The sequence below is a fragment of the Rhinolophus sinicus genome, linkage group LG09, assembly GCF_036562045.2.
Source record: "Rhinolophus sinicus isolate RSC01 linkage group LG09, ASM3656204v1, whole genome shotgun sequence".
Classification (NCBI taxonomy): Eukaryota; Metazoa; Chordata; class Mammalia; order Chiroptera; family Rhinolophidae; genus Rhinolophus; species Rhinolophus sinicus.
The window spans coordinates 109614186-109639063 of NC_133758.1; the positions used below are offsets into that span (position 1 = coordinate 109614186).

Sequence of the window (24878 nt, forward strand, 5' to 3'; positions counted from 1 at the left end):
TATCACCAAGCTGGGGTTTGAACCCCAGCTGGGTCTACAGTCAATGCCCTTGACTTACCGAACTTATTAATGGAACTCATTGTTCTTGTGTGAATTACCAAACCCTCCTCTTGATTCCTTGTCCATTGGAGGGGGTTGGAGAGTAGCAGGTGGTGCAGTGAGGTGTGGCGTGTGGGGGGTAAGTGGGGGTGGGGGGCCCAAACGGAGGGTGTTTGTGGCAGCCTTAGGTCTCCATCATCAGCCGTCTCTGTCCTAACGTGTTTTATTGCTGGTAAACGTAATGAATACAATATTCTGGTCAACTGCATTGAAAAACGGTTGGTACCTTTTATTCCCAGTCTTGTCTTTCTGGTATGTGCACAAATGAATTTTATCTGCCTGAACAAATTCAAAAACAATTCTACATCCCTGATTGACCAGTGTCTGCATAGTTGAGGCTTGGAGCAAATACCCAGGATGGCCCAGTGCCCTGACCACAACGAAACAAGCCAAGCAGCTTTTCCGCACCCACTTCAGGCCCACAGCATCTCCATTTTCTATCAACTCTCTATTAGGATAGATGCATTTTATTAAGAACAGTGTCTCTGAGGCATGGCTCTTACCCTTTTCTCCTTCTGCTGGAAGAACATAGAGTGAGCGGCCTGGGAGCTTTCGGACAGAGTTCTCCGCCCTATGATTCACAAAATGGAAATCTGGCATTATACGCCAATGACATTTACTTCTGTGGCAGTTCAAGCGGCAAAAAGCCATATGCGATACCCGTCGGATCCAGCCAGGCCACGCAGACAGACACGTGAAAGAGAAATAAGGAAAGCGGGACCGGAAGAGTTCCAGGGAGTTGACTGCCTGCAGCATTTACAGCACACATCCCTGGGACGAGACTCAAGCCTTCCTGCTCTTATGAGACTCTCAGGGAATGCAATTTTTTTCCTCCCTAATTTAAGACAACTTTGGGAGGTAAAGGTGAAATGCAAAAGATGATTTTTGTGAACGGCAGGGGCTCACATTCACTACTGTTCAACATGCCTGCTACGCACGCACGTGCTCCTTGGGTTGCCTGGGGACATGGCGGCCATCTAAATGGGATGGGCTGCCAGAAGGACATTTGTCCTCTGCAATGAAAGGTCCCTCAGCAGCCATCCTGTGAGAGGATAAGTGCCATCATTGATGCTATTTTCCTCACTGGCCTGGAAACAACACTACTGGGGTGACAGAATACCCCCCTGTTGGCCAGAGTATGTGGGTTAAGCAGGCCTAAGAGAGATATGGGAAATGAGTGAAGGTGGAAAAATAAAACCGGGATATATTATTATTTCTTTTTATTAGTTTCAGGTACACAAGACAAAGTAATACTTAGACGTTTATCATTTATATCCCTCACACCGTGTCAACCCCCCTCTCGCCATCCACTATCCCTCTGACATCGGACACAGCCATTACATTCCCACTGTCTCTATTCCTAATGCTGTACTCTGCTTCTTGTAAGAACACACACACACACACACACACACACACACACACACACACAAACTTGTAGTTGACATTCATTATTGTTCAGCTTCAGCTTCAGGTGTACAATACAGGGGATATATTATTTTAACTTGAGGGTCCAATCATGTTCCTCAGAAAAGCGAAATTCAGTTTATTTTGCAATTATTCAATGTCTTTGAGGATTTCCATTTATCTTATGTAAAGCTACAGAGGTGGAAAAATCATTACTACTGTCATTTTTATTAAGAAATGAATGGCAAAATCATTTTGTTACTCCTTCAAAGTCTTGACACCTGAAAAAGAGATTGGGAATGAAAGGTCTAGAAGTGTTTCTGTTGGCATTTGGGGCAAGACATTTCTTTATTCTATAGAACTGCAGAATATTTAGTAGCTCGGGTCTCCAGGATCAAACAACGGTGACCAGTCCATATTAGAATGCCGTAAATTAATTCAACATATTGACCAGGTGGACCATTTTAAATAATGAGTGAATTAAACAATTCTGGTCATTTATTCATTTGACATTCAACCCAAAGTAATCAGGCAGATACAACTTCAAAAAAATAAAGAAAAAAAAAAAAAACATCTGGAGAATAGTAAGATTTAAAGCTGTGGTTCTTGCTTCCAATGATACAGTGACTTAATTTGGAAAGCTAGATTTGTAAATAAACTACTACACAGCTAGAAGATATTTTCCAAAAGAAATTTTGAATTCCATACTGTGGGAGCAGAGGTACAGAATTTCATTTTGAGTGAAAGGAAGATGGTAACCATCTTTCTGAGGAGGCACTTATGCAAAATCCTAAAGGAGAACTCAACAGGCAAAGGGGCAAGTGATACGGGATACACAGAGCTTAGGGTAGGAGAGCACAAAGGCATGTGGATGAAGCAGGAAAAGTACATTAGGCTAAATAAAGAGGAATCCGAACATCTTCCTGAGGCCATGAAACTTTAGGAGGCAGGCAATGGACACAGATGGACTAAAAGCAAGAATGATATGATCAGATCTGTGTTGAAGGACATTTAGAAAATGGGAAGTTTTCAAAGTTGGGAGATAATTTACTGCAGTAGTTGGTGTCTTAGTCAGCTATTGCCAGACTAATGCTGTGTAACAAATAATCCCTGCAACTGAGAAGTTCTCATATTCCCAGGTCTATAGGTCTGCTGAGGTGGGTATTTTAAGCTGTAATTTTGTGGGCTGATTGGGGACACTGTACTCCATCTACCTCATTCTGGGACCTACACCAAAGGGGCAGTGACTACCCAGCATATGTACTTTATCTCATGATGAAGGCAGAAGTGCAAGAGCCCAACCAAACCACACAAGCAATAGTCAGGTCTCTGCTCACTTCACATCCATGAATATCTCACTGGCCCAAGCAAATCACTTGGCCAAGTCAAAGCTAAAGGGCAGGAGAAACACGTTTCACGCATCATGAGGTCATGGCAAGGATACCTCATATAACACTCCCTTGGAGCAGTGAAGAAGTGCAACCGGCCATATTTGGAGTGAGAGAAGAGGAAGACCTGAACCAAGGCAATGATGGGAAGGCAGGGGACCTTATAGTGACTAGTGACTTCGGCCACTGACTGATTTCAGAAAGAGGGACTAGTCCATAAACTTCCAAATAAAAACTCACTCAACTGCCGGTTCACCTCTGTCTTCCCATGCCTGGCACAGGGCCGGCTATGTTGTGGACACACAGCGCTTGTTGAAATCATGGATGGCATTTAAAGTGTAGGTTGGGTAGGGACACTCTTAACAAGATGGGGAACGCTGATGTCGCTGTGCTGCTTGTATGTATGGTGGTTGTGGGATGGTAACATTGAGTACCTTCTGCATCCCTGGCACCGAGCAAATCCTAGGAATACGGAAAAAGCAAGGCTCTGCTCTCAGAAGCCCGACAATTAAACGGACAATTGCAGTTCGCTGTGGTAAGTTCTAGGGGATAGGTGTTCACAGGGACAGAGACGAGGAGGTACCTGAGGCACATCTGAGTGAGCTGTTTTCCAAAGTGATAGCAGCAGGCTCGAGTACTTTCCTGGGAAGGGGTTGGCCTGGTGTGAAAGTGATATCTGAGTTGACTACCTCCCTGAATGACTTCCTCCCCCATAGTTTCACTGAGCACCTCCTATTAAATTTTACCAGAACTGCATGGAAAATACATAGAAACAACAAAAGAAAGGGGAGAGGGAGGAGAAGAAGGAACTAGTAGCTTGGAATTTTTTCATCTCTCAAATTCAAGTTTTCAGTTCACTTTTCTCCCTATAACAATCGCCCCCAAAAGGTTGAAGGAATGGCTGTCAAATTTAGCCCTACACTGGTTCCCTCTTCCTGTTTCTCAACCTTTGCTCCTGCTTTCCATCTGTGTGACCCAGTGGCTTAGAATCATGCCTGGAGGTGGCACAGGCAGGCCAGCACCTGGTGTTGAATCATGCAGCTGAGGGTTTTACCTCCGATTTGGTAAAATGAGTGTGGACCCATCATTCACTGTTGATCAGATATAAAAGCACAGTTTTGAGAAACCTGCACAGCCATGCAAGTTGTGTAAGGTAGCAGATGAGCTATGAATACTTCAATAATTAAGTATATATTTTAACTCCTGATCTCCTTCATCTGGTATTTTTGTAGGGGACATTTGGAAAGCTTGCTTGGGTTCTTCTAACTTCTCCCAGCTCTTACATTGGAGCGTTAGCAAAAGGGCTCTGATGCTATGCTCTCATTCTGACTCCTTATCTCATCTTATCTAGGGCTCCTCGTGGCCGTCCATCGCGCACCTCACCCCACTCCAATATCAGCACCCTCAGTTGGCAGGAAGGAGCACCTATGTGACAGACAGCACCGCTATCTGCTTCTGTTTTACCTCAGGAAACACATCCCTTTGTAGAGGTGCATTTCTCAACTCCCATTGTAACATAATTTACTTTGCAATCACATGATAAATATTTTCTTTTAAATCAAGGAGGACTCGTATTTCATGAGAAATTCCCATCTAATCCTGCTCTTCTTAGCTATCCAGCTCTGATTCCTATCTGTCCTTAAATTACAATGCCTAAATCTCATTGTGCCTTACTTAAGATGTAGGTCACTTCCTTTTAGTTGGGCACATACTATTAAAATAGTTACTGTGCCATTATTGAATTCCCTCCGTAATCCACAATGGGCTATGGCATTAAGGTCATAGGAACCAGTTAACAATTCATACAGTGCCCAAAAGTGTAGTTAATAATAAAAGGGAAAGAAGTGTCAGCAGTCAATGAGCAGAGTCATGTAGAGCAGTTAACTTACAAACTCGTCATTATTTTCATGCTCAGGGAATGGTCTGCAATTGAACCACGGGACCAATATTTCTTGCGTCTGCCTGGCAGAAGACCCTATGAATTATTTTCTTCTCCTAATTAGCAAGTCTCAACTTAACACATTCCACATGCAATGAAAGACGCACTGACTCTAAGAAGACTTTGGAAATGAGAAGAACTCTAAGCCAGACCTTGCACACAAAGGAACTCCCAAGAAGTATATTTACTGTTGTCAGGCTTATCCATTATTATTCCTAAGACTAAACCATGGTAAATATCATTTTTATGAATGCTCCAGTTGCAGAGAATATCAAAAAAGCAAAACATGTAAGCAGTGTTTCAGCCCACTAAACCTAGTTCTTAAGCTTCAAACAGATTTTAAACAGCTTAACCAGCTGCTAATGGCACAACCCCAGGACAGCCCGTGGCAATGGACCACTTTATGGTCATCCCACTGTTTCTCATAAAAGTCTCAGACCCTGTGCAGCTGAATCCACTAGGCCGGCACACCGAGATGGGCGTTCCACTCAGTTAATCAGTCCATCTGAGGGAGAAGCCTGTCTACCTTTTCTGAAAATGTTTGCTATCAGCATTGCCATGAGTATCCTTTTTCTTTCCAGAGGTAGTTAGAATCCTGTATCACCTGGTGCTCAAGGCCAGACTGAGCCAAGCAGTTTATCTGCTTGACATGGTCCAGGGCTCAGAGCCGACCCAGCCCTGGTCCTTTTCCTGTCCCATGTCACAGATGAGGAATCTGACGCTGACAGCACTAAATTCCTTCCCCAAGGTCATCCAGCTGACAGCTGTGCCCTGCCTCTGAGATGCAGCTAAGTCGACTTCCTCCTCAGTTAGGAATTTCTCATAACTGTGGTCAAAATCTCCTTTTGCAGCCAAACAAAGTTCAGTGGATCCCTGTACAGAGGTATGAAGAAATTTGTATTTATAGATATTACGACAAAGTATCTTGGGAAAACAAAGCAGCTCAATTACACTGCAAGACGCAGTGCAAAGAATTGCCAGTTTAGGTTTATCTGTTGATATCACCACCTGTCATTTGTATGGGCAATTTATAAACGCAACTCTTAAGGGCCTAATCCTTACAGTGACTCTAGCACATACCATTGTTGTTGTTGTTATTGATGCTACCAGTTTACAGATGAGAAGGGACCTGGCAGCTCAAGGACATGCTCAAGGTCACACTGCTAGTAAGGGGCCACAATAGGACTCTCACCAGACTCTTCTGCTGGCTCCCAGCCTTGGTTTTGCCCTCTCCATCTTGCATTCTCACTGTGGGGGCACAGAGTGCCCCCAGGGGGTGAAAACTGGATCTTGGAGGAGCAAAACAATCTTACTCTTTGTATGTGTAAAGCATAGCTATACATACGTTACATAAACAGACAACAGTATATCCATGCAATTAAAATTTCAGGGGGAGGGTGATCAGGGAAACAAGTCTAAGAAAAAGCAAGAGTTTGAACAATAACACTACAGTACACCGTGACCTCCTCCTCGTGGCCAGGCACGTGTTACCTGTAATTAACACATGTCTTTGGACAAAGTATACACCATGGGGTGTACTGAAAAAGATACCTCTTGAGAAAATAAGTGAGTGAAGTTGGTCTCTTTCTCAGTCTTTATGTCCCTAGATCGCACAACCGAGAGGCGTGAGGATCAGAGGACACACCGCAGAGCACTGTCCAGCCCAAGGTGGCCGATCCATGAAATATGATGCCAGTGTCGACACTACTTTAAGTGAAGAGTTTAAAAGCACTCAGTTAAACCACACACACACACACACACACACACACACACACACACACACACACACCACCATTTGCAACCTCTCCAATGGGAGATATCAAAGGAAAAAATAAATCTATTTATATGATGCATTTGCTTCTAGAGGAGCTTCGATTTTCTTCGTGCCAAACCTAAGGACCTTTGTGAAACATGACAAGCCTTTTAAATAAATACTCATAAACAGCCCAGACAGCTGAGAAATGGATAACCTCATTGTATGACATTAGGGCCCTTTAACAGACTTCTCCTCTGCTTAAATATTAATGTTTCAATTACAACGTACACCTACTTTATTAGCCACCCCAGGCTCAGTTCAGATCAATAACAGCAGCACTAGATGGAATTCTAATGAAGATAAACAACGCTGAGTCCTCCCCAGCTCCCCCAGGGCACGGATGCACAAAGCCTCCTTTCACAACTTGCTCCAAGATATTTTACAGTCACCTGCCTCATGCAAATGAGATTCATGTTTATTCATGAGGAGAGTTACAGACCACCTTTCATTCCCTAGGCCAGCTCAGCTAACCAACAGAGCGCTGTCTGCACCACGCTGAGGTTGAGCTGGCCTAGCCTAGGAAGGGGACTCCTGAATATATAATTGCCCCCTGAAAAGCATGCACAGAAAGTCAAAAGCTAGGGGCAGTTTGGGGAGCTAACATATTCCCCTTTTTTATTCACGTGATAGCTGCCTTCCAGGTTTCAAACAATCCCTTTTCTATACCAAACCATAACCTATTACATGTGACTAGTTAGTTAATGGCTCTTTTTCACCGATAATCTGCCAGGGGACTTCTCAGGATGTTTCCTCCCTCTGTTCTGCTCTCCAATTCTTCCTGAGATTGTTCCCCACTGAAGGACGGGGATGAAGCTTGCAGCCTGGCCAGAGGCAGCTGCGGCTTTGTTTGCTGGGCCTGGGTTCTCCCCGTGCACACTCCTATTTTAAGGGATGGTTTCCCATCTGTAAGCCTGAGATTCCAAGCTCTGTGTTGTGTTTTGCTTATGATGCTGCTGGGTAAAGTTTTACAATAGTGCTTTTGCTCTAGAGGGACTCCATTTTTCAAGTCATTCGTTTCTTCCATTTTGGTCATTTGAAAGCATGGCAAAGTCGTTTGATACTGGTTTTGAACGCCAGTGTTGACAGCATCTGAAGTAACACACCCATGCTCTGAATAAACATGGTGTCTAGAAGACTCAGCCATTCCGGAGAGGTCTGGGCAACTAGGCTGAGGCTGCAGAGGCCATTCGGTACACGAGCGTTGTGGGACCTGCTGATTTTTCATCTTGTCACATGGAAAACTAAGATGCCTGAAAAGGCTGTCTGGAGGAAGGCACCACCAAAAGCCATACAATTTGCAGCTTCAATCCTATTTCTGCCCAAGTTAAATGAGTTATTTAATGCAGTACGGAAGCTAAGCTGGGGGTACATAGACAGCTTTACTTTTACTTTTTCTTGTCTTTCTTTCTTTCTTTTTTAACATAATGGCCAAAAGAGTGTCTGCTTTTGACAAGCGCAATTTTCTCATTTTTCATAGACAGGATCTATTTTATTACGTATAAGAAGAACACTTTACAACTGCATATTTCATTTCACCTCCTCAAAGCATTTTTACAATTCTTCCTTCAACTTAATATCACACCACCATAAAAGAGGGCAATGGGATCCCAGTATCCCCCCATCACCCCCCCCTTTTTTAAATTCTTATTTCCAGGCACAGAGCTCCTGAGAAGCAGAACCAGGATTAGAAACTGGACCTTACAGACCAATGGACATACTACCTCATCAAAGCATGCAATTCAGACTAGTTGGTAATATGTGGTATATGTGTCAACTGGTGGCAATCCTATGGACAAAATTCACTTTTAGTGATCAAATCTGCCTTAATCAAAATCTGCATTGATAGCTTTGGTCCCACCCAAAGATTTAACTGGTATGTGGTACAACTGGGCACTGGGATAACAGGGGTTTCAAAAGCCCTCCCCACCCCACCATCGGGGAGTCTAGTGCACAGGCAGGATTTCAGAAACACGCTACATACAGATATAGATTTTGACTTGTATATGCTTGCTAGACTTTTTTAAAGTGGAGCAGTCAGTGACAAAAGCTTCCAGGGAGGTTCCCCGTGCCTGAAATACCCATCTCACTTGCATCGCCTTTCCTACTCTGCTCAAAAAACAAGGGCTTGGATGAAATGATTCCGGGGCCACATGTGTGCCGAGGTATTCAGCTGCAGTTCGGCTCTTTTCTAAAACCCAAAGTAATACATAATGCATGCGCTAAGGTACTAGTAATGAAAGGCGAAAACAGAATATAAACTCAACGGCTTGAATCAATGGATTATTCTGCAGAGGCTGCTATACTGAGAAACTGAAAGCAAGCCCTCTTCAAAGCATAAATGTTTTAATCGCTCTCTAATTCTATTTCTCTTCTATAAATAGAAAACATCCCATCTGCTGCTTCCCAAGTCCGAGGAGCAGGAAGACAGCTGCTTTCCGAAACACTCCCTTCAAGCAGTAGCACAACTCCCAAACATGCTTCTGTCTCAATGAAGGTGGGCTGTGGAAGAGATTCCTGCGTCAGCTGGCATCTAGTATTGTTTGTTGGGAAAATTTAATTTTGGATTGAGGGATACTACTTCTACAGTAATGAGCTATTGCAGGCAGACCCCGGGTCTCAGGTCGACAATTAAATCTGCCATCCATGCTTCCATTCCACGTGGCCAGAGCCAGAGACAATGTCCAAGAAGGTTCAAAAGAAATTATGTCTGCTGTTGGACTCTTTTACGATATTTCTGAATTCAAATTTGGACAATTCTTTTGAAACAAGAAAAATAGTACATGTAACCAGGAATACCAAACCTGCCTTTGTTCCTAAATGTAATCACTTTTGGCTACCAAGTTAATAACAAAAAGGAAAGGGGACTGATTACCATTTCAGCTCTCTGTTTCTCTGTTTTCCAATTTATTATCTGGTAAAGCAGAGCCGTGGCTGACAGGCAGCAGGAAAATATCAGAAAGACATGATTTACACTGAACTAGGGGTCCTCACACAGGTCCTCTTTTTAAAAGGTCAGTGGAGGCAGACCAAGGACATAAAAGAAAACGGACATAATTAAATCTGTGTTTCAGCAACCATTAGGCGGAGTCTCTGACTGGTATTATGCTGGTCTACCAGCAAGAAGAACCACCACCAAAAAAGCTCGTCTGCCCATGTTTCATTAACTTAAATTGATACACACACCTATACATCGAATATAGCCACATTATGGTAGGCAAAATAGTGACCCTTCCATTGATGCCCATGTCCTAATCCCCAGAATCTGTGAATATGTTACTTTCCATGGCAAGGGAGAGTGTGGGTTGCAGGGGGAACTGAGATTGCCCATCAGCAGACCTTAGAATCGAGAAGATGATCCCGGATTCTCCAGGTGGCCCAATGTAATCCCAGGAGTGCTTAAAAGTGAAAGACCGGAGCAGGGAGGAGCTGAGTGGTGAGACGAGATGTGAGAAGGACCGGACCTGCAGCTGCTGCCTTTGAGACGGACAAAGCAGCCACGAGCCAAAGAATGCAGGCAGCTTCTAGAACCTGGAAAAGGTAAGGAAATGGACCCCCCGCTAGAGCCCCCGGAAAGGAACGCAGCTCTGCTGACACCTTGCTCTTAGCCTAGGGAGACCCAGTTTGGGCTTCTGAACTCTGAGACTGTAAGATAAATTTGTATTGTTTAAGACTCTAAGTTTGTGGTCAGTTGTTACGGCAGTATTAGGAATCTAATACACACATGATAAAAAGTTTATAATTGACAGACTTTTCTGGGTACAAAGTAAGGCACGCATCGTACTGAAAAGAAATAGCCAATGTAGTAAAAGTATTTAATGTAGAAATGTAAACCCCTCATCTTTCCCATCCCTGATTCTCTTCTGACATCCACTCCACTGATGGACATGTGGGGTGGGACCCTCTGCCTCTCAGGCCTCCAGCTGCCTGCCCACAGCCATAAACTGGCACCCCTAGATGGCAGCAGATGTGTGACCACAGACATGAGTCTATGATTGCACAATGCAAAGAGATGGCACCAGGGCCACGCTACAAAACGATACCTGAAACCTGGCTCTTAGAGCTTGCTGAAGAAAGTGTTTGTGGCCATGTGAGTTAATTATGCAGAGTGTCAGAGTGACACTTGGGGGGGCTTGCTGTCACCTTACCCTGTGCAGACAGGCTTTGTTGCCACCGAGCACATGGCCATGATGAAACACAGGGACCCAAGAGCCTTGCTCAGCTCCCTCCTTCAGCCCTGCTCACCTCCTCCAGGCAGACACCCCAGGTTTCCTTTGCTAACAATGCATTCTTGTGGCTTCATGTCATCAACTATAAGTTCTGCAGCACGTAAGTGTCTAAGTGGCCATTCCCCTCCAGGACTTCGGTAACAGTTTCCCTACACCTTATCTGTGCACAGACCAACAACAATCATATTTACATTGTTATCATTGACAGAATTCATATTTCTGTACTTCAGGAGAAGCAGAATAATAAGCTCCTCTCAGAAAGCAGACGGACACCTGATGCCAGAATATGACAGTCAGCAAGGTCTCATCCTGGAGGAATATGTGTCCCCGACACAGACAAGCTAACAACTGCATGGTTTTCAGTAACACTGCAGGCCATGAAGAGTTGAACGGATCCAGGGGCAAAGTGGCTGTAGCAATTTCAAAGAGTGGTACCTTAACTCTACTTTTTCTGGCTTGATTGAACAAAGGTCTCCCTGCCTCTTTCTCTCTCTCTCTCCCAGGGATGATTTGTACCTGAATTACAAAGTCTCTCATAATCAAGTGAAGTACACTTAGTATAACTTGCAGTTATAATCACGAAGGAATTAATGGGTTTTTTTCCTCCACTTCCCTTCCTGAACTATGCCTGTCCTTGGGCATGGCGGCTCAGAGCTGAGATTGCAGCTTCCAGATCAGTGCTCTCCATGGAGGGGGCTGCCGAGGCCCATCAATGAATTAAATAGACGGCCCAAGATGACTGAGATGGAATGACACTCTTCTGCTATAACTGTAGGGAAGGTCACTATGCTCATGGAGACAGGTGGGTTAGAACCTCAGTGAGGTTTGGGGAAGAGTGCCATTTCCTTTTACTGCTTTTTCTTCTTCTTCTTCTTTTTAAATTAAACTTATTGGGGTGAGTTCAAGTAAAATTATACAGGTTTCAAGTATACAATCTATAATACATTATCTACATATCACATTGTGTGTTCACCATCCAAAGTCAAGTCACCATATATCTGACCCCCCTTGACCCTCTTCTACCTCACCTTCTCCCCTCCAAAATAGGTTCAAGATGCCACAAACCAGACATATGGCAGAAAGGACAAGATGCAAATTCAAAGAAAAGGTGACGGGAAAACAAAGACCAATAAGAGTACCAAGTAGAGTTGGAATTTAGATATTACATTATGCCCCAAGCACAAACCACTGGCGGCCACACAGGTTGACTGTGAGATCAGATCCTTAGTCTCTTAGAAGGTTTACATCCCTAGGTCCAGGTCAGTGGGCCTGGGCGATGGGGCCAACCATACCCAGAGCCATGCACAGTAGCAAATTCGAAGTATCGGAGGCTGAAATATCTATACATGTCCTGACCATAAGTTATTAGTAGCCATGCCATTATTAATAAGGCCTTTATCTAAGAATAAAGACTGTTTATCTTAAAAAATGTGCATGATACTTCTGATTTCTCTAAGTTGGTCAACGCTCTTCTCTCCACCCAACATTCACTACCAAACAGAAATACGCAATTCACATTCTTATTGAAAACCAAAGGATACCTCCATTCAAAGAATCAAATACTTTCTGTAAACCAAAAAATTTTTATATAAACTTACTTATTCAACGCCCTGAAAGAGATCTCGCATTGTAATAAAAACTCGTTTTGACACAGCAAAGGACAAATTATCTCAATACATCCATAACCCACAAAGAAACCAAGTGACCTAGAGCAAGCAGCCGTCCTGATCTCATTCTGTCTGTGGCAGCCCCTGTCTAGGTAGAAGGAAGGCATTTCCCCCAATACACTGAGCAATAATAAGGCAGCTCAGAGTAAGGCCTTGAAAGGAAAAATTCAGCTAGACATTATTTTTCACAAGAAAGGCTCTGCTGGGGCTCCAGTTTAGTAAGCCAAAAGGAACCAAGCCCCTCCAAGCTTATTCCTAGAGACGTGACAGCATCACCAACACGTACGTAGCTTCACGTCTTTCTCCGTTCTCAAAGCAACCTGAAACCACGGTCATTCTCGTTCTCCCGACCTGCCAAGTGCCTTCCACACACAGCTAAGGGGCCGGGCGAAGGGGGAGTCTGCTTGGGGAACACAAGGAGATGGTCAGCTTCAGATTACCTTGTTGAAGTCTTCAGAAGTTGCCCTCATTTCCTTCCATGTCTTGTTTAGGAGCTGGATACAGATGCAGAAAAACTCCTCGAAGGATCTGTCATGGGTGAAGAACATCGGGTGGAAGTCATTGCAGGTCTCACTAGCTGGAGGGAAGAGAAGGGAAAGAGGGGAGGACGTTTGAAAAGTGAAATGACAGGACAGACACATGTGGGTGCTCCAGAGACAGCTGATGGGAGACATGCTCGGCTCAAGGTGCGGAGGACAACGGGCATTTTGAAAAAGCGACCTAAAGATCGGCCCTGTCCGACTTCCCAGTTTAAGGGCCGATGGTCAGGCCCACCTTTAAGATACACACATATTTTGACTGAAAGAAGTCAGCACTAACGAACCCCAGGACACGACTCTTATGGCTTTGTTCCAGGATCCCTGCTGTTGAATATGAGCTCTGTACCTGCCTTCCTCACCTTTTAAGACTATGCAAACTGCCCTCTCTGTCACAGCTCGTCCATCACCCTTAACGTCCCCTTTCTCAACAGAATCACCGGCAGAGGATGAGATGTCCTGAATGCACAATTAAGTGCAACTTTGAACGCAGTATCCTGATTGTTTCTCCAGGGGCTCTTTTCCCTCTTAAGGCCGTGAGGACAGGACATTAGAGATCCTTAACCATCATCTGTTTTACATTCCGAGACACAGATGGCTGGAGGATGAAGCAATCCAAAGGGCTTCCAAGGCTGCAACTGGCTCAATCCCGCCCCGAGGTCAGCCAGATGCCTCCGAGCCCCCCTGCAGCTTCCTCCGGTCAGACCCAGTGCTCTGAGCTGCAGGTGCAGCCATCAGCTCTCTCCTTCGCAGACCAGCACGCCAGCCCCTCCCTTCCTCTCCGCTCTCTGTCAACCTTATACTTGCCTAGCCTTTTCCATACATTTCATTGGATCTTGACAGTACCTCTCACTGCTCATGTCACGGACAAAGACACTGGAGCCCAAGGAACTAGGCTTTGTGACCCCCCACCCCCCAAAACAGTACCCTGAGTTTTTGTAAATAGAAGCTGTTATGTACAATGAAAGAATTCCTATTTTAATTGGAATCTCTTTAAACACCAATTAGCCTTCAAGGCCGCAAATGGTGGAATTTCAAACCCAGAAGCCCAGGAGAGGAGGAGGGACAGGGTGGGATTGGGGTACGGCAGTGACTTTCCTACTTGGGGGAAGTCCTGCTGCTTGCTCTGTGGTGGAACTTCGATTGCACTGAGAGAGAACCCTCTGCCGGCGAATGAACCCTGATCAAACCCAAGGGGACACACTCTTCTCTGGCAGGGCTACAGTTATTATACACTAGCTTCTTCTGTATTAGTCCTTTGTAAACACAGTGAATTCCCGACCCCTGAAAACATTGAAAACTACAACAAAGGGGTGGCGTGTTTGTATAGTTCTCCACTTCGGAAGGGTACAACCTGATATGAATATAGGTGGCTGCTGTTTTATTCCAGACAAGGTACGGGCATAGACTAGTCACCTGACAGCAGGTGCAGTCAGAGAGGAAGGTGTGGGTCTGGGGGCTGGAGACCTGGGTTCAAGTCCGGCCCATGCCAATCAGGAGCAAGTCACTTCACCTTTCTTTCTGCGCCTTGGTTTTCTTAACTGAAAAATGGGAATGACCCTCATCTGGTTTCTCCAAAGGTCTCAGAGGAGATCAAATGACAGGATTCATGGGAAAGTGCTGTGAAGGGGTGAACGCTGACATGGAGAGAAGTGGTGGGTGAAAACAAATGTTGTGCCAGCATATTGTGTCTGGTTATTCTTTGATTTCCCCCCGATTTCTAGTCAAGCCTGTTCACATCTCAGAAACTAGAGGCAAGAGCGCATGTCGTCGCATCGCCAGCCTACACGACCAGCAGAAAGATGGCAGAAGGAAAAAGCTCCGACCTGAGATACAAAGCTATTTAAGGAATCTGGAACAGACACACAGGTGGGTTGTGTGTTTGCGGCTCTGGACATGAACGCTCACAAGCACTGAAACCACAGAAGCACTTTTCAAACACGATTGCCATCCAACAACTCATCATTAATCACATTATGACAGCATCTTTTTCTGGGCCTAGTGTGATTATACTTGGACTTTATGCCCTAGTTAGAGTTTTGATGGGATGCCTGGAGCTGAGATAACCAGACAAGCGCGAGGCCAGCAAGCCCTGCTCTCGCTCAGGTGAACAGGGAGGGAAGAAAAAGCATGAACAACAGGCAACATTTCTTGGCTGCATAGAATGCGCTGTACAAGCGTTCCTCTCCCAACACATGGCAAGGTCGACGCTATGTTTATCCTCAGTTTATACAGGAGGAAGGTGACTCGGAGAAGTTAAACCTTCTGTGATGAGCTTTTACTAGGTGGCCCCCAAAGAGCATTTGAAACCCACAGATTAGTTGATCCAGCAGCAGGCTTCCTCCTTAGTTGACGTCAACAGCTCAGAGCATCTTCTGATTGCTGCTTTGAAATTGCATTTCCCCACCCACTCTCCTTGATCTCCTTGCAGGACTCCGTCAACAGAAACCAGGACCTTGACCTGCACTCAGACAGGGCTCACAGAAAGCGCACAGCCAGGGCTGCTGACGGGCAACCCCCGCCCCCACCCATGTGACAGTGCCACAATGGCCACGCCACTGCCACCAGCCACATGCCAGGCCCTCAGTCTGTGTTCGCATTAGTTATTACAAGCAGCACACGGGGAAGATATTATCAATGATTGTTTTTCTTTTAAAATTAGAAATAGAAGAGCTAGAAAGGTAACTTGTCCAAGGTCACGTGGCTTTCAAATGGTAGAGCTGGGATTCTGTTTCCTTATCTGTAAAACATATGACCATATAAGGTTTGCAAGCATCAGATTAGATTATGTATATAAAGTGTGTGGTAAGGTGCCTCACACATAGTATAGGCTTAGCAAACAGTGGCCATTAGGTGACATTTATGTATCTTGCTAAATCATCACCACGGTAAGTCTAGTTAACATCTGTCACTGTACGTGTACACAGTTACACACTATTGCAGTTGACTCTCTGAAGCATCAAAAACAACAAAGCGACTGTCACCATCCCTCTGTCACAGATAACTAAGGAACAGTGAAGTTCAGTAACAGGAGCGACGGGGCTAGGAATCCTGCATTCTGTCACCAGAGCCCATGATGTTTCCGGTCCCTACACAAAGGCACTGGCTTGCCATCATCCTACACTTCTTTAAAAGGCTCACCTTTCAAAGGGAGAAATGGGCAAACAACAAATCAAAAATAAATTGTTCCTTGACATGTTACACAAGAAATACTGACAAGAATTGGACGTATCTTGGGATTTATGACTCCTTGTGAAAGGATGTCCCTGTATTAAAGGGTCAAGTATTAAATATTAGTATAATTTTCCTCTAAAAGTTTCAACTGGCAGATACTGAAGATTGAGGATTACCCAGCAGAAAGGACCTGTCTAGATTACCTGATCTGTTTTTCCCTCTCCTTTTGTAGGTAAGGGCAGTGAGAGCTGCAAAATGGCTCACCTGGAATTGATAATGGCGGAAGGGCGGCAAAGATGCTGGAAGCCAGACTGCCAGGGTTTAAACTCTGGTTCTATCCCATACTGTTGAGTCCCCTGGGCAAGTCATTGCATCTGTCAATGCCTCAGTCTTCTCATCTGTAAACTGGGGCCAACAATAGTATACACTTCACTGGGTTGCTGTAATGATTAAGTGGGAATAGGAACCACAAGACGCAAGCACACTGCAATTGTGAGCCAATAGAATTGTGATGCTCATATCACGGGCATATGATGCTCATATCCCACTGACAAATGTGAACAGGCATCTGTATACAGGGATAGCCCAGGTCCTTACTTCAGAGGTTTCAACAAACAAACAAATTAAAACAGGGCGAGTGACACTTACTATTGCTTTTTAAGAAAAATAAAAGCACTTATTGATAAAAAAAAAAAGTATTGACTTAGTAGGCAATGGTTTTATAAATGAAATTTAAAGAGAAATTTTCAATGAGACAAAAATAGTAAGGCTTTTTTAAAAAATCAAATTGCTTTTTAACCATACTATTTTTAACACAATGAGATTCTACTTTATAAAAAAAAAAATCAATTTAATGGTCTTTTCAGTCTGGAAAAATAAGGTATTCTCAGAGCTGAGGGTAAAAAGGCTTCTTATTAATTTATTCATATTTATTTCATTTATAAATAGGCCAGCGTTGAAAACAGCTATATAACCCACGCACATATGCTGTTAAAAATAAAAATAAGAAGGTTGTACATTTATGTAGCACTTCGCCTGTCAAAGTCGATTTCTTCCTATTTTCTATTGGATAATGTGAGGTGAGGCAGGTATGGTCATTGGGGCCTCAGAGAACAAGGGCTACTGCACTGCCGCAAGTAAACAATAAACGGTGAATACAGAGAGCTGGTTCTGTCCTGCCCTGTGACCTTGAGAAGGTCATCTTAGCTCCCTGGAGTCCAGATTTCTGACTTGTAAATGAGATGGACTGGTAAGGTTCCTACCAAGTCTAAAATTGTAAATCTACAAACACACACACACACACACACACACACACACACACACACACACCAGATAATGGATTTTCAACTTCCTAATGTCCATTAATAACTATAGAACTTGGAGACTGTACCTGCACTAAACTTTCTCTCCTAAATTATGATTTGAGTGACAGGATGGCTACACCTTCCATTTAGGGTGTTAAGGCATCAAAGTTACATTTGATAGGCTTATGACATGTTAGATGAGCTACTATTTACTCTCCTAAGAAAATTGTTAGTTGTTTTTATACCCTTTCAACCTACTATTATAACATCACCTAACGCAGACCATTACACAAGAAAATTGCTCGACAAAAGATAGAGTGACAATGACAGGCAAGTGCACATAATTTCTGCTCTTTCATGGGAATTTTCTGAGACAAATGTAATTTTTCAGATGCCAAAAAGCTCTATCCTAGTCTTTCCATGACCCTTGTTATGCTAAGAGGCACCGTGAACCCACTTACAAGTGCCTACAAGAGTCCCAGATTTGGGAAGCAGTAGGCGAATTCCCAGTATTTTTACTGAAACAAAGACAAGCACTGGCCTGACACAATGGACACTTTTAAAATTATCAGCTACAAGGAGAAGGGGCCCACTCAGATACACACAAAAGCATTTAATACATGAAAATTGCTAGAGAGGTTGTGACAGCGTGTTAGTTATCCACAGCATGGAAACTGCAATGAGAACTACTTGTGGTTCTAGGGTCAGGCTGGATAATATATTTATTATGACTTCTCAGATGCAAATGTGTATTTATACCTTTGCCGAAAATTTTACTCTGTGGCCTTTGCGTTCTCTATTTTTAGACGTGGTATTCTTTAGTGGCTCTGTGATGGTCCTGTGTGGGAAGATGCTAAAAGTTCAGACCCTTTCATAGGTGGGAGGTAAAAAGAGGAGAGTGGAGTGAGGGTAAAGAATCTGAAGTCCCCCCACTGCTGCTGAGTTTCCCCCAAACAGAGGCCACCACCCCTGCTATTTCAGGGCAGGGGCTCAGGGACTGGAAACCTGCTCAGCTCTTCCCAGCTCCTGAAGCCTGGTATAATAAAACTGGATATTCTTTCCTAGCCTCTAACATGTCTAAAAATAGTATAAAATTGACATTGAAAAGACACAGAGTAGCTAATCCAATGCTTCATTGTTCACCTTCCTTATGGGCCTTTTTTTAAGGATGTGGAGAGATGTGAAAAGAAAATACTGACTAGAGTTAGGGCTGAAAATTAGACTCTAGCACCAAAAGACAGCAAAAGACAGCCAATTCAGCAAGAATGACCTAGCGTCACATCCCAGCCAGGTATGCAGTGTTCATTGATAAAAGAGCAGAGGTTCTGGAGCAAGGTTGTCCTGGGTACAAATCTTAGTGTCACTGCTTAGTAACAATGTGACCTTGCTCAAATTACACTTCCTTTAGACATCAATTTCCTCATTAAAACAACAAAAAAGGACAATGTTTCCTATTTCATTGAATTGCGGCTAGCATTAAATGTAAAGCAATACGTGATTCATATATTAACTGAGATAAAATAAGCACTCAGTAAATGCTAGTTGTTACCAGTTTTAACAGCAAAATAATAATTATTGTACTTAGCTAAAATGACAAATCTGGAGAGAGCAGTCTTTCAGGTAGAAAGGCATTATAAAGCTATAGCAATTAAAACAGCTGATATCCGTCTATGGTTGGAAAAACAGAACAATGGCATAGAATAGGAAGTCTAGATACAGACCTGTATACGAGTACACAGCCACTAGATTTGTGACAAAGGTGACACGGCAGTGGAAGAGATTTTCTATAACTTGTGCTGGGTCAATTGTATATGCATCTGGAAACAATGAACTATGACTCCCTACCTCACACCATCTACAAAAATCAACTCTAGGTAGATTACACATCTCCATGTGAAAGGAAAAACAATGAAGCTTCCATACAACACAGGAGAATCAATTAATGACATTGAAGTGAGCCAAGATTTCTTAAACAGGACAGAAAACTCATTGACCCTAAGGAAGAGTTTTGATTGAATTATATTAAAACCAAGAACTGTTCATTATACAATATATGAAGGATAGCAACCTCAGAGTAGGTGAAAACTTGCAACATTATCTACAATGAACTGGTATTGGTAATAGATAAATACCCCTATAAGTCACTAAGAAAAAAATGACAATCCAGTACAAAAATGTACACAATGTAAATAGGCATTCCACAAAAGAGAATATTGAAATGGCCAATAAACACAAGCAAAAGTGCTCAGCTTTTTAGCCACTAGGGAAATGTAAATTAAACAGCAATGATATGCTTTCCGGCTACAGTGCAACAATGGAAAACACTAATGGAACAAACAGGATTCTCATACACTGCTGATGGGAGTGTAAATTGTTCAACCACTTTGGAAAACATTATGGTAGTATTTACTTAAGCTAAAGTATTCATAACCTATGATACAGCAATTCTACCCCAACATATAAAATCAACAAAAATGCATACATACGTGGTGCATTGGAAATGTACAAGAATGTTCACAACAGCACTATGAGTAAAAACTTGAAACAACCAAAATGTCCACCCAAGAGTAGATTATATAAATTATGGTTTATTCATGAAGTGGCACACTTACTACAAAAAATTGATTACAAAAAAACTGTACCACAGACAGTAACATGAATGAATTGAAAACATATGTTGAACAGAAAGAGTCCTATACAAAAGAGAATCTACTATACAATCTTACTTTGTCTAAAGCTCAGAACAGGCAAAATTCATGGAAGAAATTGGGGGTGGGGAGGGCAGCCCAAGAGGGTCTCTGATGGTTGTAAAGTACTCTCTATCTTGATCTGGGTAGTACTTAATTGGATGGTTGGTGGTTGTAAAATTCATTGAGCTGTGTTTTGCTCTTAGTATCCAAATACTTGTATGCATTTAAGTTACACTTACATGAAAAGTTAACTTAGAAAGATACAATATGAGCTTTCCAGGTGAATAAGAAGGGGCAAAGATTTTTTTCGACAGGATAAAACTATTTCATATGACTTAGGTGGGCTTTTGGAAGCACTGCTGCATTTGACCTGCCCATTGTCTCTGGAACCAGGAATTGGCATTTTAGGTAGCCCAGGTTACTGGCTGGACGTGAAAACATGACGCCTGTCTACGAGTATGCTGGCATCCAGATCCTAACGGGTATCACCTCTCCACACCTGGAGTATCGTTTAATTTCATCTGTTGGATGGCTAAAAGGGAATACGCATGCGTTTTCTTTTGTGAATGGGGATCCTGACCTCACTATAGATGCTGATGGAGACGCTACAATAAATTGACTGGTTATATGCACTCTAAGAGTCGTCACAGGTTTCTCTTAAATGAGCTTCCTTTCTTTCTCCTTCCCTTACTCTTTCCTTCCATCCAAGTATGTGCATGTCCACCTGTCCATACATTGATTGGCCCATCCATCCATCCATCCATCCATCCATCCATCCATCCATCCATCCTCATCCATCCAGGTGGTTAATAGCAGGGCCCTGGAGCCAGTCTGCCTGACTTAGGATCCTGGCTTAGCCACTCATTATCTGTATGACCTTCAGCTCATGAGCAAGGAGAAAGGCGTAAAAGATGAGGATGAAGAAGCAGGTAAGCATCACATCATCTAATTCTTTGCAGTCCACAACAGAGGGTGTGGGCTTTAGTCCCACCTACAATGGGAAACCATTAAAGGGATTCAAATAGGAGAGTGATGAAGTACCTTCTCACCTCCCTTTAACTCTCCTTTTGTCTCTTTTAAATGGAACTGAAATTCAAGTAATTTGAGGATTCTTGTTATTCTGGAATCCATATAGTCGGTATTTTAGTGTCTTAAGGAGGATAAAAACTTTAGTGCTAAGTGGTTAGGAGTGCCGGCTCTGCAGTTAGGACTGGGGCTAGAATTTCCCTATGCACCTTAACTGTGTGAGCCCAAACAAGTCCTTTGATGTCACTGAGTCTCTCCTGTCATGATGACAATAACGGTAACTTACAACCTGCAGAACTGAGTAAAGATATAATGAGGAGATTCCCATAAAACACTTAGCAAAGCATCTGGCATATAATAAGCTCTCAATATATGTTAGTCATAAAAGGTTGTGCAGAACGAAAATATGGCATGTATTTCCCCAAAAAAATCTTGAATTGAATACCAGGTTTAGCTTGAGGCGAACTCTTATTTACTTGAACCCCCTTTGTGAAGGTACCCAGTTCCTCTGGAGCATTACAAAGCAGCATTCCCATCGTCGTCTTGTGAGATGTTTAACCAAAAGACAAAATGTACAGAAATTCCAGTAAATTAAGATTTCTGATAAGAGAGAGCTACGTGACCCCTGGGAGTTTGCTTAGAATTGAAAAATGGTCTTGCTGATATACTCTGTATTTGCTCTTTCGTTTGATCTCTGGCTGAAACAACCAAAATGTGCAGGAAAATGGAACCTGGATCCTTGAAACCTTATCTATTGGCAAAAATAATTGTTTCTGGATCCACTTACAGGTCTACGAAAGGGCTCTTTCTTGGCCCACAGAGGGAAAAAAAAAAAAAAGAGTAGGGAAACAATAAATTTTTTGGAAAGGCGTATCAAGTTTGCGGTATGAGTTAGCAATGCAAAACCAAGAAGGAAGCACACTTCTCTTGCTAAATATAGTTTGCCTATCTTTTTGGGGCGATGTGGCTGGAGCACTGGGGAGGGTACAGTGGAAGATTAGGAAAGAAAAATTGTGGTTGGGTAGAGAACAGTCTAAGCAAGGCAGAGCACAGGAGAGCTTATTCGAGAAGCGATTTCTGCATGCCCTTGTTAAAACTCCCTTTATAGGGAAAATTATTCTGAGAAGTGGCACATTAAGAGACTGTCGCATAGCAAATTTAGCATGGATATAAATAACTGCCTGTCCAACCATGTGAAATGGGGGTAATGCTGGGATCCAGGTAGATTAATGAGCGGCTGGGATGGGCCTCACTGAAGCCTCAGCAGGAACTGTGTGCACCGTCACATGACCACAGGTGACCCGTTTACCTGGGGCTCAGCGCTTGAGCCAGCACTAGGGAGCTTGCAGAAGGGGCTAAACATAAGTAATCCTGGATCTGCAAATGCAAAACTAACCAGAGGACATGCCAAGATTAGCTTATCACACACATTCTTCCTTGTCTGCAGAGCTCAGTAAATAACGCCCCTTAAAAACTCTGTGATTACCTGTGGTTGTCCGGATAAAAGGCAAAGCAAGGCAAGCAAGCTTCTCAGTCTGACCCTCTTCCTCTCCTTCTGACCTGGCTCTGACTTATGACTGAGCCCTAAACTTGATCAGAGTTTCCACCTCTTTATCCAACAAACCAGCCGTGCTTGTCTTTCCACATGTTAAGCTCTTGGGTTTCCCTCTTTGTGGAGCCCATGGTGCCATCCTCCGAAGCCCACCCCTTTGCTAACGGTGCTTCGTCCAGGCCTTAGCTCGTCCTCTGTGCTTCCACAGGCCTTTTCTCTTGTCCGCCTCTTTGGATTCCCCCTCCTGACTCTGAGCGCACAAAAAAACAGAAACTTTGATTTAGTAATTTCTGCATTCCTAAGGTTCTCCCACAAACACATGCCTGCACGCCCTTCCGTGGTCTTCTTCACCCTGGCACCTCCAGCTTTTCTTCTCTGTGATTTTCGCGATGCCCCACGTCACGCAATGCTTATGGAACAGGGTGAGGGATGTCCCCCAACTTTTGTACAACACAGATCTCTGCACCCCCGCTGTGATACGGGCATGTTCCACACATGCTTCACCCATTGTTTTAAAATAGTCCCACTTGCAACATGACCCGGTCCTCCCCCTGCCCTCCCCCAATGTTCTGAGACCGAAGTGTGGGTGGTCTCTTAAGAGAACTGTGAAGAACATTAGAGAGGAAGCAAATTCATAACACAAATTCAACAGAACAGGAAAACCAACCCGACTATGTTATTAAAATACAGAGACGGAGCCCTTCTCTGGAGGCCGACAGCTAGTCCCCTCACCAGCCCTCACCCCGCCTCGTTTGCCACGTGCCAGCATTGAGCTAGCACGCTCCTCTTGGACCCTCCTCGGACTCTGCGACGAGGAACATATGGCCTCAAGGATTGCATAACAGTGTTGACAATGTGTTCATCGTGGGTGGTGGCATTAAGAGATATAAGGGAATAATCCACCGACAATCATGCTTTTGCCAACACGGGATTTGAGATGGAGAGATATATCAGTGACCCAGAAAAGAGTGAAATCCCTAACATGTTTGCTTAGCTATAGTTCTGTTCAGTCCTCTTAAACAAGAGAGCGTGTTAACAGGGTCGCGTGGGCAGGTTTGTGCCGAGGGTCCGTGAGCCCCTCTCAGTGTATGAACAGAATACCGGGCCCCAAAAGCGATCCTCAAGCATCGTGATAATAACTCAGGGAAAGGTCAAGCCTCACACAGGCATCTGATTGAGATATGCCACAAACACAGGACACGAAAGAATAAGTCATTAAATACCGAACCGGCAACAGCGGGCTGGAAAAGTGGAAAAGGACGTAATCTGAGTAATAAGAGAGTTGGGGGTCAGCATCAGCATCGTGGAAGGTGAGCGGCCTAGGAAAGTGAGTTATTTACTTCAGAATGTTGTAGTGACCACATCCCAGGAACTGTCCTAAGCTCCTTACGAGTGTTTCCTCATTTAATCCTCCTAAGAATCCCACGAGGCAGGGTTAGCTATCATCATCCCCACTGTACAGATGAGGAAACTGAGGCACAGAGGCCTGACACACTGGGTCGCAGCACTAACAGGAGGCAGAGCCAGGTTTTAGTAACAGTTGGGTCCAGAGTCCTGAGCTCCTGCAACTCACCAAACAGCAATTTCTCTCCATGGAAGGTTGTTAAAACAGAAAGTTAATATTTTCTAGAACGTCTATTTACTGTGATTTAAACATAAATTTAATTCCCCTTCTTTCTCCTCTGACCCACGATTTTAATGAAGACGTGATCTTGCTAACGAAGGTAATCTTTAGATCCGCAATTCTTATAGTTGGTAAGGCGGCACCGCATTTTCCAATTTACCTATGGCAGACATGTATTCCCAGAAATGTTACTGTTTTAATGCCAGAGGGGAAAAAACATCAACAGTCTGTAGACTCTTAATTTCTGAGATCTTTTATCTGTTCATTGTTTTCATGGATTCTTATCTTAATAAAGAAGGTAAAAAAAAAAAAATCATCTTTAATGCAAGGCTGCTATCCTGAAAGACTACGAAAATCAAGCTAAATAAACCAATCTATTTTGGGTCAAACAACTCTCTAGTACTTAATATACACCAGCCAATATCCTCAATGC

At 43.6% G+C, this 24878-nt stretch overlaps 1 protein-coding gene across 6 annotated transcripts in view; it reads right to left on the bottom strand.

Annotated features, from left to right (window-relative positions):
* Nucleotides 1-24878, bottom strand: part of ELMO1 (engulfment and cell motility 1) — a 476666-nt gene that overhangs the window by 132757 nt on the left and 319031 nt on the right. For all 6 annotated transcript variants that reach the window (XM_074341005.1, XM_019726329.2, XM_019726327.2 and 3 more), the window contains one exon: nucleotides 12980-13116. In XM_074341005.1, the coding sequence (XP_074197106.1) occupies nucleotides 12980-13116 (137 nt within the window). The remainder of the gene's footprint in view (nucleotides 1-12979; nucleotides 13117-24878) is intronic.